The sequence below is a fragment of the Vespula vulgaris genome, chromosome 4, assembly GCF_905475345.1.
Source record: "Vespula vulgaris chromosome 4, iyVesVulg1.1, whole genome shotgun sequence".
Taxonomy (NCBI): domain Eukaryota; kingdom Metazoa; phylum Arthropoda; class Insecta; order Hymenoptera; family Vespidae; genus Vespula; species Vespula vulgaris.
In genome coordinates, this window is record NC_066589.1 from 3,768,300 (window position 1) to 3,783,638 (window position 15,339).

At 31.4% G+C, this 15,339-nt stretch overlaps 1 protein-coding gene across 4 annotated transcripts in view; it reads right to left on the reverse strand.

Annotated features, from left to right (window-relative positions):
• LOC127063424 (neurotrimin-like) overlaps positions 1-15,339 on the reverse strand; it is a 120,191-nt gene that overhangs the window by 11,083 nt on the left and 93,769 nt on the right. For all 4 annotated transcript variants that reach the window (XM_050993215.1, XM_050993218.1, XM_050993217.1 and 1 more), the window contains 4 exons: positions 14,141-14,348; positions 13,406-13,564; positions 3,887-4,015; positions 1,384-1,521 (listed from right to left, as the gene is read on the reverse strand). In XM_050993215.1, coding sequence (XP_050849172.1) covers positions 1,384-1,521; positions 3,887-4,015; positions 13,406-13,564; positions 14,141-14,348 — 634 coding nt within the window. The remainder of the gene's footprint in view (positions 1-1,383; positions 1,522-3,886; positions 4,016-13,405; positions 13,565-14,140; positions 14,349-15,339) is intronic.

The following is a 15,339-nucleotide window of genomic DNA, read 5'->3' on the forward strand; positions in this document are numbered from 1 at the left end:
GTATTAAATTCAGTTTCTTTTAAGAATATCTTATTTCCGGATATATATATTTCTTCGATAAATTTTGAAATTCTACATATGTATTTATATATTTCTTCGTGTTCTCACGTTACTTTTATTCGAATCAAATATAAAAATATCAAATAAAAAATAAAAAAAAAATAAAAATAAAAAAAATGAAAGATGCATCACGCTCGTTTAGATAAGCGAAAGAATTTAAGTTACATCTTATATCGTGTTACAGAATGAGTATGTTGTAGGTTTCACGTAAGTAGATGCAATTAGTATCATACAAAAGCAAACTAGTTAATTCGTGCATTTTAAAAAATGTCTGTAACAAATATAAAACGAAATACGTGTTTTATTTTATTAGGTTAACACGTAAGTTTGCATGATCGACGTAAATAAATGTTTCTTGTATGTAAAATGTTGAATTATGTTTCTAACGTAGTAATGAGGGGAAAAAATGAGATCATTATAATTACGTAATCGTAAAATTGGCATAAATTTGAATAGGCATATACTTGAACTTAAGCTACGATTGAAAATTTATTAGAAAATTTGCAAGGTAAGATTTAAGATATAATTCATAGAATTATCAATCTCTTGCAAGAAAAACATTATCCAAATGTGGACGGCTGAAATTAAACTAATTTGCTGCACGATTAGTAAGCTGAAACGTGCATCTCATGTTCTTATTGCATCTGCATTCGAGGTCGAAAGCAGTCGGCCGCATTAATGGCTTCGAAGATACATTATACTAGCTAGTTACTGCATGAGATCTCGTCCACGGAATACATCTCATCTAATTATTCCATATAATTATGCATATATGTACATATGTCTGTGCTTTTCCAATTGTTTCGAAAAGATCGATGATTAATAAGGTATGTTATATGTATCACCGATATAAAATGTTATATATTATTCAAGTTATTAATTGCTTCTACCAAATACCATTACATATACACATCACATTCTGTAATAGAAAATAAGAGATGCTATTGCTTTAAAAATTCATAACAATTTTCAATAGATATTGGATTCTTAAAAGTTGCTGTTCTTTACCGTAGTAATATAGTGTCTAATAATGAATGCAATTACGTATTCGTAATTGCATGAAATTACGCATGACGTAATGTAATTACGTCATTGAAGCTTCCAAATATTGCCTACTTTTTGTATCGCATAGTATGAAAGACTAATCATATTCCAGATCCAAAGACTATAAATGACACTCGAGAGATATTTGTCGAAAGTCGAATGTCTAAAGGCAAATTTAAAGGAGGGAAGTCGAAAGAATACTATCAAAAGAGAACGACATTTATCAAAGATTCTTAAAAACTTTCTAATATTAGCAATTACTTAATTACGATATATTACCATTTGGTATAATTTGATTATTTCCTCTTGTCCAATAGTTGATCGATTTCGGGAAAGCCTCCGAATTACACTCCAACGTCATTTGCTGTCCCTCTTGCACTCCTACCAATTGATTCTGGATCCAGATCATAGGAGGAACTGTCGAAAGAATGAAAGGTATCAATGAGAAGTGCATGCGAGTGTTGACACGTAAAAACGAACAACGGTTTGATTTTATAGGACGACACACAACATGCAAACGTAGAAAGGAAATTGATTCTTCGCGTGACGGACGTAGTATATCTATATCGTCATATCTATTATATTTATTTTCCTCAGTTTTGCTCGTTTTAAAAATTTTTTTACAATTTCACGTATCGTTCCAGAGTTCGTTAGAGTGATTTCGAAAAATTTCGCTTCCATCGTGTTCTCCATCGTGCGAAACATACTTTCCTCCAGCGTAGTTTCCAGAAATAGAGGCCAAAAGCCAAACAAGCAAAACAAGTTTGAATTACCTTCGGCAATTTGAACGAGAAAGAGAGAAAGAAATCTATCGTAGGTTACAATTTGTGCCAAGTTAAAGGTACAACCAACTCCGTTGAATTATATTTTCGAATGTTCGCGATTGAGAGCGAGAGTAGACACGTTATTTGGACGGAAAGGTATGCCTGTTGCAGATTCGATGTCAAAGCATCGACGAATTCTCGCAATGACATCGATCGAAGCATACCGAGTCGTTTGATTCGCATTGTCGATGTATCTAGTTACTGACGATAGTATATACTTGTGCTTTTTGAATTCAAATAATCTTCCATCTGAACGTTTTGAAATTTGTTTTGAATTTCAAAAAGTCAAATTATCGAATATAATATCTTCCTTTTCAAATTTCTGTTGGAATAGTTTCTTTTTTTTTCAACAAAAATTGTAAAAATATCAACAAAATAATTAACGTTGAAGCACTTTTCAAAAAATTTTGATGGTATTTCGAGCATTTTTGAAAAAATCGTTGCTTTTAAAAAGGCAGCTTTGAAAGAGAGTACGAATGAATTTTCAAATATTTTATTCGTACTAGATATACGCTTAAGTGCTCAATTGACAAACGTATAACTAGCTCATTCCATCGTTGGAGATTACACGCGAATGATGTCCTTTCAAAGACTGTGCTATATGATTTCATAAATCTTTCGATGTTGGTTAAATAGTAGTATGCACGTTCAGAGGATTTATTTTTTTTTTCAAATGTTCGTATTTCGATTAAATTTAAGCCAGCTTTGAAAACGATTCTTGTATATGTTTGTAAGGTATTTTATTCCTCTACGCACTGAGTAAAAAGAATATTTTTAAAGTGTTCATTACGTTCATTTGTTCGTTAACGAATGCATTAATTGTTAACAAAAGTAGAAAAAAAATATCGATAATACAAATACTGCATTTAAAAAATTCAATGTCGTTCCAATATATAAATGCGAAATGGATAAAAATAGATTTTATAAATTATAATCATCGTAATATATATATATATATATATATATATATATATATATGTATGTATGTATGTATGTATGTATATACAATACACGATCAAGCAAAAATTTGATCCACTTAAAATATTTCCACTATTTATAATAATATAGTAACACGTTATATATAAAACCTGAATGATATGTAGGTAAACATAATGTAATATAAATAACTTTTACGTGCTAAATACTTTACGTAAAGACGTAGATGAGATTTTAAGATCATCCTTTTTCTTTTAAATGGAAATCACTGATGTTACAATTTCAACATTAATGATAATTCAAGATTAAATGTAGTGGTAAAATAAATTTTTTTATACTACAGAAGATATTCAGTGTTGAGATCATTTGTATCAATACAAAGCTACAATCTTCTTATTGTTTAATCACGAATATACTTTCTCATCTCCGAATTTATTCTAGCACATGTTTCAGTAATTCGTTGTCTTATATTTTCAGGTGTAATCAGTATTTCTCGATAGAAATATTTTTGAGTGGTCTCTGGAGAAAGAAATCTAATGGGGTTGTCTTGAGAATGAACTGACTACAAAACTAGTCCTTCACGTCCTATAAATCAATTTGGGTAAAGTTCATATTGATTACGCTGTTATTTGTCTCAGTAATCAATTAATATTAATTACTGCCATTCTAAGTAATATCATAAATTGTCATAATGTTTTCGTTGCTATGTATATCAGATTCAGAAAGTAGCTTCCCCTTGGGAAAAATAAGAATCCTGAAATCTTCATTCATGTCTCCACCCATGTAAAAAATGTTTATATCACATTACGTCCTCCTCTATATCATTAAGTTATATACCACCTATGTTATATATATACGATCTTTAATTCTTGATCATTAAATAAGGTATTAATAGTAGAGTTATGTTATCGAGTTACGAAACATACGTTTATAATTATTATTTTAGAATAGTTAATGACCTATACGATTAAGGATTAAGCTTCCTTCGTCGAGACTAAAGTTTCCTCATTAAATATACTCACAGTGTACTATAAGCATAATTCTCTTGCTGACGGTAGGTGGAACGCTGTTTGAAGCGATACAAAGGTACGCTCCCATCTGTAACCGGTTCACTTTCATGATGTTGAAGATCGATCCTTCGATGCTACTAACTGCAACAAAGTGTGTCGTATTGAATATTTTTATTTGTATATAACTGCTTTTGAAACATTTACAAAGTGAAAATAATATAAAGTCATTATAATTATTAGTTAACTGAATGATACAGATCTAATTTTTATTTCTCTATATTCCCTTTCTTTTCTTTTTTCTGAATTTTTCTATCAAGTAATATAATAGATCATCAACAATCAAGCGTTGTCTTCGAACAAGAAACTTCGTTTAACTAAGTAAAAACAATGTAATGGTAGATCCAAAATTAATACCGCCCAAACCGAGATGCTTCGTACTTCTGAAACACCGATACTAATCACTACGAACAACGACCCGACGGTTTTGTCGATTGCTCCAATCTCCGTAAACATCGGAAGCTCGCACTTCCTCGCAACAAAACCGTTTCCATTGCGCACGAAACACTTGTCACCTACTTCTTGCCAAGTCGAATATCTTGCGGCGAAGACTGACTATATGTTATTCTATTACTACTGAATCGATTATGTTTATTTCATGAAATACATTTGTAACAAACGACGAGTAGTACTTATTAATGATAGTTACATTAACAAAGAACGTTATTAATAGATCGTGTTAATTATCGGCTACAATTCATAAACATGCAAAGCACTCTATTCTGAAATTTACAAAGATATATCGATAGCGATAACGATATAAATTTATTGATAACTTTGGTTTGTGATATAATTGGAAAGTTGGTTAAGTCATCGAAATTGTTACATTATCATTTTGTCGAACATTAGTTTGAATAGACAAATTTGAAACTTTTGTAATAAATAGGAAAGTAACTATATTTTAATATTTCATTTTTTCGTAAATATTTAAATTAATACATAGATAATAAATAAATAATTAAAATAGATACATAATTCGATAACGAAGAAATCAAAATCGATAAAAACATGAAAGAATACAAATTAATAAAGAAACGGGAAGATCTCTTTCGCGCACAGAAGTAAGGGAATAAAATGCTTTGAGTAATTAAATGGCGAGTTGTATTGTAAGCGTTAAAAATATTTATTGCAGGAGAGAGCGTGAATTAACGGCGATGCTCGAAAGCGATGCAACGAATCCCCGACACGTTCGTTTCCTTTCTCCACAGTTCTCGCCATCCGAAGAAATATTCTTCTACTTTCGCGCTGAAGGAAGTGAAAATAAACGTGTTCCATTCTTCTTCTTCGTTTTACAAAGATAGATCCTGAAACGTTATAGCGAACTCGAAACGAACGTACCATTGAATCTGGCACGACGTACGTCCACACGTATGTAAATCAATTGAGGTAACTTTTCACACAAATTTTTTTTTTCTGAATATAAAAATACCGATTGCAAGCATTTTGCTTGAATATAATATAATATATAATATCAGAAATAAAGAATCGATAATTTTTTTGAGTAAATGAATATAATAAAATATTTTTGTAAATTAAATCATAATTTATAAATTATATCTAATATATTTTACTATGCTCATCATTTACATTACAAACCGTATGTTAAGAATTTTTCGACAGAAGATCTATCGAGTAATTTCATCAGCAACAGCTTTCGTTCAAGGTTCAATGTAAACCTGCCTTTTTTAATATTCTATCTTGCATGAAACTCCGTAATAAACTCAGACCAACAAAGTTTCTTTCTATAGAAGAACGCTAGTCTTCATCGAATAACATCTTCCTATCTCTCTCTTTCTCCCTTTCTCTCTCTTTCCCTTTCTCTCTCTCTCTCTCTCTCTCTCTCTTTCTCTCTCTCTCTCTCTCTCTCTCTTTCTCTCTCTCTCTTATCCTCATAAACGGTTTGCATTCGCCTCTTCTGTAGGGTTGCCGCGGCCAGTACGACGTGGCACAAGCATTTGCCCTCGAGACACCACGAAAATTAATGGGTGCTTTTACAAAGCACAATATACAAGGTGATACTCATAACTGGAACCACTTCAATATTTCTGTAAATATTAACAATAATGTAAAAGTTTGAAACATATATTATTATATTAAAGTTTTATACTGGTCTATAAAATTGAACAATAAAATTGAAATTAATCAGATAAAGATAATATCAAAGTGTAAAGACAGTGTTCGATATGACTGAATTCTTTATATTATCTATACTTTTTTTTATGAAAAAGAAATTGAGCTTCATTTAAAAAATTAAAAACTACCTTTAAATTTTGACAAGTAATAAAAAACTTAAATAGTACCTACATTATATAGATTTCTTTTTGATAATAATACGTATGTTTGAAATTTTTTCCTTGTAAATAATGTTCACAAAGATGTTGAAGTAATTCTAGTTACCAGTAGACCACCATATATGTAGGTACTATATATACATATATGTATTTAGGCGTTTACTTTCCTAAGATAATCATTTTTAGGCACGAACAAGATTCTTTTTTTCTTTCTGACTGTGTTTCTATTTATTTTATTTCTCCCTCTCCCTCCCTCTCTCTCTCTCTCTCTGTCTCTCTTGTTTTATTTTTTCTTTTATCTTTACGTTTTCATCGAGTTCCTCTATCTTCTTTCGTGAGAACGAAGCAAAAGCACCACCACGAATTATCTTTCCCTGTAGTACGTTTACGCTCGAACGCGTCTCAATTAACGATCGCTCTTTCTCTATCAACTAATCAGTCTTTGCTTCAATCAACGTCCGATCGATCGGCGATTTTTCGTTAAATATAGACTTTTTATTTCAAGATAGCGGAACTATTCCAATTTCTCTTAAAAACCAAGCTAATCAACTGCACCAAATAAAAAGTAGATCAAATGGGAAAGTTCAAGACTAATCGCCCCTTTTTGCTCGATTCTTTTTAATTTCTAAATGACGATCGAGTAAAGAACGGATTTTGATAAGCTCATAAAGAGATTGCGAAGGAACGTCGGTCTCAACGAAAAGAGCATTTCGTTTGAACGTTTACCACAGGTCCTGGTAGAAAACGAGAAATTCTTAAAATACTTAACGACGATAACGACGATAACGACGACGACGAAGTGGAGAAAAAGAAGGAGGAGGACGAGTTGGAGGAAGGGGAAAGAGGAGGAGGTGATGATGGTGATATAAAGGTAAAAAGGTATGCGTGGGTTATCAGAGGAAGAAGAGAACTTGGTTTTCGACGCGTCTACGAACCGGCAACCGCAGACAGAGAGCGCGGGCCATGCGTTGCACGTAAATCTCGGGACGCAAGGGAAACTAAAAGGCGGTTGCCGCGGTAGTTCACCGGTTTGAATTTTCGTCCCGAGTACGAAGTTCGGCCAGTACTACGAGATGTTTAATCTCTGCACGAGGCAATTTATATTATTGAAATGGTAGCGCCGCGGACTCAACTCTGTGTAATCACCTGCTCGAAAGAGAAAGAAAGATATAGAGATACATAAAATGAAACAGAGAGAGAGAGAGAGAGAGAGAGAGAGAGAGAGAGAGAGAGAGAGAGAGAGAGAGAGAGAGAGAGAGATAAAGAGATATCAACGTGCCAAAGCTGCTCTCGACGACGTTACGGTTTTCAAGCTCTTTGTTTAATTGCAAATCCCGAGCTTCATAAACGCGTACCGTGTAAAAGCTTCACACGATATACTATACGTTCTCTTTCATCTCCAATCTGTCCTCTCCTTCCGGATCAGATTTTATCGACGATTTTATCCGAATCGACTTTCCGTTTTATCATCCGCTTTTACTTCTCGCTCGTTTTATTTTAATTAAGAGTATGGATTTCCATTTAACACGAAACACGGGGCCAAGCCTTGCCAGAACGATTCATCGAAATGCTACACATTCGATTCTGATATTTTCGTTGGAAATAGAATGATATTGAAAAGTAGAAATTGCGTCTATCATGCGAAAAAGTAACTGTGCATTCTGTCCATGTAAAATGATGTAAAATCGAAAAATTACATAAGAATTTTATTGAAATTGAGGAATAATAATCATTCCGCTTATCTTCTAGACTCTTTTGTCTTATTTTAATTGAAAAAATGGATCTCTCATCAAATTCAAAAATACACCGTTAAATTTTATTTCGAATAGATATATTAATATTCCCAAATGTTCTCTGTCGTTGTACTTTAGAGCAACGTTCCTCAATCTTTTTGCGTGCGATTTAACAAATTTGTTTGTAATGGTACCGTAGCGCAAATATTTATAATATAAAATATTTAAGAACGTGATAGACTGAAATTACTGCATATTATTTTAAATACTACTGTTATTGTGTGATTCTCGCAAATTCGTAAGAATAATTTACGAGACCTTATTGGAAATCTCTTGTAAATTAATCATTTTCCTCACTTTCATGTAAAATAGCAGCTATCATTTATAAGTTGAACTGCTGTAAAAAATTGAAGAAAAGGAAAAACATAATTACGCTAATTCTCTTTCTTTTTTTTTGGCACAATATATATTTTATATTAATCTTCTCGTGCATTTTGCAAATTTCACTGTAAAACTTTTTGTCGCATTGTATATTATTTATTCGTTCGTTTTCTAAAACTTATCAATTTAATCCAATTAAATGTGTTACTCAAAACTAAAATTTCATGATTTAGTTATAGACGATATTAACTTATAACGATACCAAGTAATTCGATGGATATATTTAATTGAAGTTAATACACCGTAAAAGAAATCTCAAAAAAAAAGAATAATAAAAAGTTCATTGTGTTAAATTTCTTTTTGGTCATAATTATTTCACACGGCTTATTTGAACGAACAGTAAAAATTGAAAATACAATTATGGGTGTAAAAGCATCTTAAATACATTCGCACGTGACAACACCTTTTCCTAAAATCATGAAATTTCATATCGCAACTGGAAAAGTATCGCCATGTATGTAGATATGCCCTGCACTCTTCCAATCGAAGCACAAAGGTTTTAAAACTTTGCGTGCTCACACACGGCGATGAAACTTTATTTCCCATTCGTATTTGTGGACAGTTTCTAGCAAATAGGTTCGGTGGTTTGCCCGGGATTTTATTCACACACACGTTAGCGAGGTCGAGTATGTCGGTGACAGGATGTGTGAGGTGGAACGAAAAGAGAGGAGGCGTGAAGGTAAAAGAGATGAAACAGTAGTAACGAAATAGAGAGAGAAAGAAAGAGAAAAAGAGAGAGAGAGGGGAGATACGATGGCTGTGCCAGCGGCATTGCTCGCGGAGGAGCTGAATGGTCAAAGCAATTTACTTCTGAACTCGTTCTCGAAAGAAAAAAAATGGCACTGTACAAATTCTGTAATTTTTACAAATATTTTAATCATTTTGTTTCTCTGATCGTCAGTGGCACCCATTGTGTGGTTTTCATTCTAAAAATGTTACAATAAAATTCTAAAAAGTTGATCATTGTTAGTAATACTTTGAATCTGTTTTTCGACTTTGTAAAAATGTATCGAAAGGTCCTTAGATTAAGAATATGCAAGATATTTCATAACTGATGATACAGTTAATAAGATAATTTTATATGAAAAAACAAGTAGAAATTATTAAGTAAAATGTTTCGCGTCCGAAAATTTATTCTTACGTAGAATGAGGTATGATTTATTTAACATGCATTAAAAAGATTTATCTAGAATCAATTAGTGAAAAATTTTGTTTATTTTTAATATGCAGTACTAAAGCACATTTATATGGAATTACTCAGTTCTTTGTTGTGCATGGATGCAATTGTACCTAAAGAATATTCAAAAGTAATTTAAGAATATCATAGAACTGATTTAAAGAATAGTGGCGTATCTAGAGCAAGTAGGAAAGTTGCATCCTCTCCCCCGATCATGCATATTATTCCAATTCTATCTTTTCCTTTCTATTTCTTTGTTAAATGCGAATTTGAAGAGGAAACAAAAACGAACTTCATTGTTATACAACAAATTTGTTTCAAATATTCATTTGATTGTCCAATTTGGATACACATGCAATAACTTATGTATTAACTTAATTGATTATTATCTATTGTAATGCTTAAACATTTGAAAATGAAAAGAAAAGATTAGAAATAAAAGATTAACATTTGAAAATCAAAATATGTTATAAAGCATTTACAGAAAGTTATTATAGAAAACACAATTACGCATTCAATTAAAATTTGTACAGGATGAATTAATATTTCCAATAATATTACAATTTGAAAACAAAAATTTATATAATATTACAATTCGTCAAAAAATAGATATTTATCAATTAATAAATATATTAACATAAATGCGAATAAAACATCGATCTGAATACAATATGCGAGATCCGTTAAATTGATTCATGAATAAATGCTTATATCCAGCGAATATTCAGTCTATTTTGTTTAAAATTAAATATGAACAAATTTTATTGTACATGTACTGCTTATTTTTTCAGAAACATAATTTACCTTTTACCAATTATACAACCATTTCCTAATATACGTGACTACACATTACAGAAAACATTCGAGATCTTCATATGAAGTATGAATAATTCTAAAAGTGTATATTGAAGTCCATATCGTGTTTAAACTTTAAATACTATAGCTGCATGTAATTACGTAAATTTTCTTCATAATATGAGATGCTTTCAATGTAATTATATCGACATATTTCAGTGTACATAAAATTCCTAACATTGATATTAAAAACAGGTCAAGAAAAAACAAAATAAAAAATTGAACAAATGCTATTTTTATAAGTTCAGGCACAGTAGGTCGAGAATCTTTATATTCGTTGCATTCTATTCCAAGCTACTAACTATTTTATCTGAAAAGAGAAACAAAAATATTTCTATAAAAATAATCAAAATTACGTTTGCAGATGATACAAGAATTTTTCTCTCATAATGATCCCTACGAAGTTGGCTCCAAAATTGTATGTAATTAAAAACAAAGGAATCCATGTATCTTTCAATAAACAAATTATATATACAAATTCAACTATTAAAAATAAGATATAACAAATTTACTCACAATTCCTTGGGGGGAATTGAGTATAATACTTTAAGTCAATAAAAAAGAAATATTCTATTTGAGCCATTTTTATTACCTTAAATAGATATTTTTATTAAATATCTGAAAAGAGATTTGATAAATTTAAAAAATAAAGAGATTAGATAGATTTTTTATTTCTTACATACGTTATTTAATACTTTTTATCAAAACTTTGGTTACGATAAATTATAAAGAAAAAAAAAATAAAAGTAAGATACATTGTACTAAATAACTCCTAGAGAAAAAACTTGGAAATATCTCTACAATCGATCGATGTCAAAGTAGAGTCGAAAAGTTTCTTATTTAAAATAAATGCTCGGAAGAAGTGATCGTGATCGAAGAAGAAGGAAAATTCCAGAAAGCATTCAATTCGCGATATCTATTCTTATATATTCCTACATAGCTATAACCTCGTACAATGTACATACATATGTAAATACGTACATATGTAAGTATATTTTCTAGATAAAGTGACCTAACGTTAGAATGCAGCTCTAATAATATAGGTCAGACGTTATCGTAAAAAGTTATCGTCGATAGTAGCTCGAACGCGAGAGGAACAATGAGACATCTCGAGTCAGAGAAAAACGGAGCGAGGTAAACGTTTATTTATCAGGAGGTGAACGATCTCCTGGTAAATCACGACGGGTGACCAAGCAAGTAAATTTAAACCGAAGCGTATAATTTTTCTTAGTGTATTATAAAGCCGCAGTTAAAGGAAGAAATGTTTTACGCATTACTACGTCTGGAATAAATATAATAACATAGACGAGTAGATCTCTTGCTGCAAGTAAATGCCTCGGAAGACGAACAGATGATGAATTGCCATCGTGTCTTCCCCCAGAAAATGTTTACATTCGAGTGTATCTGTTGTAAGCGGATAAGCCCGGGTAAAATTCTAAATGAGTAAGACCAAAGGACCACCACAGACAGAGATTGTAGTGATAAATGAGACGGACGATTAGATTTTAACGAATAGTCTTTCTTGAACAAAAAGAAAGGACAGAAAAATAACATTCAAACAAGTTTGTATAAAATATGTAACAGTTTTTTACTTAACAACAAGTTATTTAATTATCATATTTAATTAACATACAGAATAAAGTTCGAGTTACACTGTATCACGAACCGGATGAATATTTGTGGAGGTGCACAGATATGTCTTCCCACTTGTCTAATTAATGTTACATGATCTGTCGTCGAGTGGGAGCAACTAAACTCAGATCATGGTCTTGACACTTTGCTCCAGAATAGCGATCAAATCATATACTTTTGAACATGAATTCAAACTAAGCGAAGAACTTCGCGATAATTGTTAACCAAACGGTATATCTATCATAGCAAACTGTTCGCAGTCTACTACCGTGAATGACTTGAACCAAGGAATCGTTGTAACAAACAGTTGCAGGGTACAGCCCAGCGTATCGTAAGTCTAAATTCAATCTTAATTCATTTCAGCAGCAGAACTCATTCGTAACTTATTTTATTTTAAGATGCACATGACTCGTTAAATCTCGCCTCGTCTGCGGAATATTTAATTAAGTAACAATCATGTGGAATTTTAAGGAAGTAAAGGTTTTTTATTAGCTAACTAGATTGATCAATCTTCTTTCTCTTCTACAATATTACCGTATAATTTTTGTACAAAGATAAAATACTTGCATGAAACATATGATTCACTAATGAGTATTCTATATACTGAATGATTGAAAAGTATTCGGAATCGTGATTTGGAGATAAGCAATCGATTTAACTCTGGTTCACGGTAAAAATATTATAAAATCTGCTTAACAAAATAAAACCCGTTAAAAGAATTCTACATGTATTGTTATTGTTTCAAAAGAAATTTAAAATAAAAAAAGAATAAAAAGATATCCTTAGATTTGTTTGTTTATATGCTACAACTTTCTGAAATATTGAATGAAAATGTGATAATCAGAATATTTCTCCGTTGAAGTCAATTCTTACATTTTTCAAACACGATAGGATTTTTCAAATACGTAGCAGGATTATTTTGCTGAAAATAATTCAATACTTATGATAATTTAACGATTTCATCTTTCGATCACTTTATTTAATCATTTTTATATCATTTAGATATACTTTCTTGTTTCTTTTTATCGTTCCGATTTCTATTTATTGCTGATTATTACTCAATGCAATTTTATTTATTATCATTAGCAAATAACATTATAACGGAGCAATCGAATTTCCAAAGGAAATTTATATAACCATCGGGTATCGTAATTAAAATTGGATTTGGAACGAAATTATCGTATTCACAAAATTACGAGTCGAACGTGAGATTCGTGATATTATTACGATAACTGTAAAAATATCTCTTTTTCTTCCTCTTCTCTTCCTCTCTCTCTCTCTCTCTCTTTCATTCTTTCTTTTGGAGAATATAAATTGTGACATTACGAAAAGCTCCTTATCTTACCTCCTTGGCCATCTCCAAGAGATATAAGTTCTCCATCCTCACGCTTCCAAGTGATGTTCGGTTGTGGTGATCCTCTTGCTGCACAGCGCAATGTCACGTTACTGCCTTCTTTAACGACCATGTCTGTACTTGTCGAATTGTCGAGAATGTCTGGAGGAACTGTAAAAGGAATTTAGTTGAAAAACCTTACTCAAAGTAGTTAGAACGAAGTTACATACTCGTAATTTCAGAAACTTTCTAATACGAAATTATTAAAGAGCACTGGACGCATTTTTACTGAAGAAGAAACTTTTAATGAATCCTTTGTAGTCTCGAACGTTTTATCTACGAACATATAGGTATATGCACATACCTTGGGCTTCGTTTTGTGTTCAAAAGAAAAGGAAAAAAAAAACAAAGAAACAAAAAAATGGACATGCAAGTTATTCCTGTACATGTATTGTCACAAATGTTACATCGACGAAACGTCATACTCACATAACACGGTCTTCCAATCTTTCTATTCCCCGAGAGACGGCTCGATATTGGATATCTAGTATCGTGTCAGTGAGATTACGACTTTACGTTATAACTTAATTGCATTATTTTTATTCTTGAACGATCTTTTAATAAAGCATTTGTAGGTTTCATCAATGTATCATATTTTCATTCGGTGATTAATTTCATTTAAATATTCTATGATATACGAGAACACGGAAAAAAGAGTTATTAATTAGAGAAATACGGCGTACTAACCTACAACTTCCAAAAAGCCAGTTTGACTTTTCATAGGTTCGGTGTTTATTTGACACATGTAATATCCCTGGTCGCTTGGATTGACATCTCGTATATGTAAATACCACATCTTATGCTCGCTGTGCGTTACTTTGATTCTATCATTTTTCGTTATCACGTGATTAGCTATCGTCAGAATAGTCTGTGTATCGACTCTCAACCAGGCGACCTGAAACACAAAATTCAGAATACAATAGCGTTCGAAGTCCAATATAAAATAGAATATGAATATTACTCTGAGAGTAATAAAGGAATAATAATATTCTCTCGATCAAATTCAGTATTCGATTGTTATACGTTTAATTGATACATTTTATTTCGTCCGCATATATGCAAATATATGTTAGCCATGACTAATTAATCAGTACATATTTCTATATATATATATATATATATATATATATATATATATATATATATATATAATTCGAACGGTCTGATATCTGATTCGAGCGACAGATATTGAAAATTAAAGTGAAATATTATTTATACTGTGAAACAGTTAATATCAAACACATAAAAACTATTAAAATTGTTTTAGAAAATCTAATTATTCAACGAAGACATGGCTTTTTATTTTAAAAATCACGTATTTTAATTAAAAAAGTTTTTTTTCACTAAGAAGTAATGTCAATGTTCTTTAGAAGTAGCGTTTGTAAATTATTTTGGTTGAAATCGCATATGATATATAACGGTATCGTTCAGTAAGAGTACAAAGATACTTTTTGATCTTGGTGAATAAAGCTCGTTAGAGTTTCTTTGATGCACCATTACGAAATCGACTGCACTTTCGACAAGAAAGATATTATTTTCCAGGATGGACGATTTGTTTGACAACGAAAGAATCTTTCGTTATGTTCTTACGTAAGAAAGAAGGAACTGTTTGATTTTCTACCTTCTGGCAAGAAGAAGACAACGAGAAGGCAGTATCCTCCGACTTATTTTCCAATTCTCGGTGTTCCCAACGTACGCTTTTTGATGGTCACTTTACATTGCAAATTGTGAAAGCACGGCCCCTTTCTTTCGTCAAAACCTACCGTTGATTTTATTCTCTTCTCTCTCTCTCTCTCTCTCTCTCTCTCTCTCTCTCTCTCTCTCTCTTCCTCTCTTGAAGTTGTTCTTTCAAAAATATACCCTAGAGTTCTTCGAAACTTTTGTCA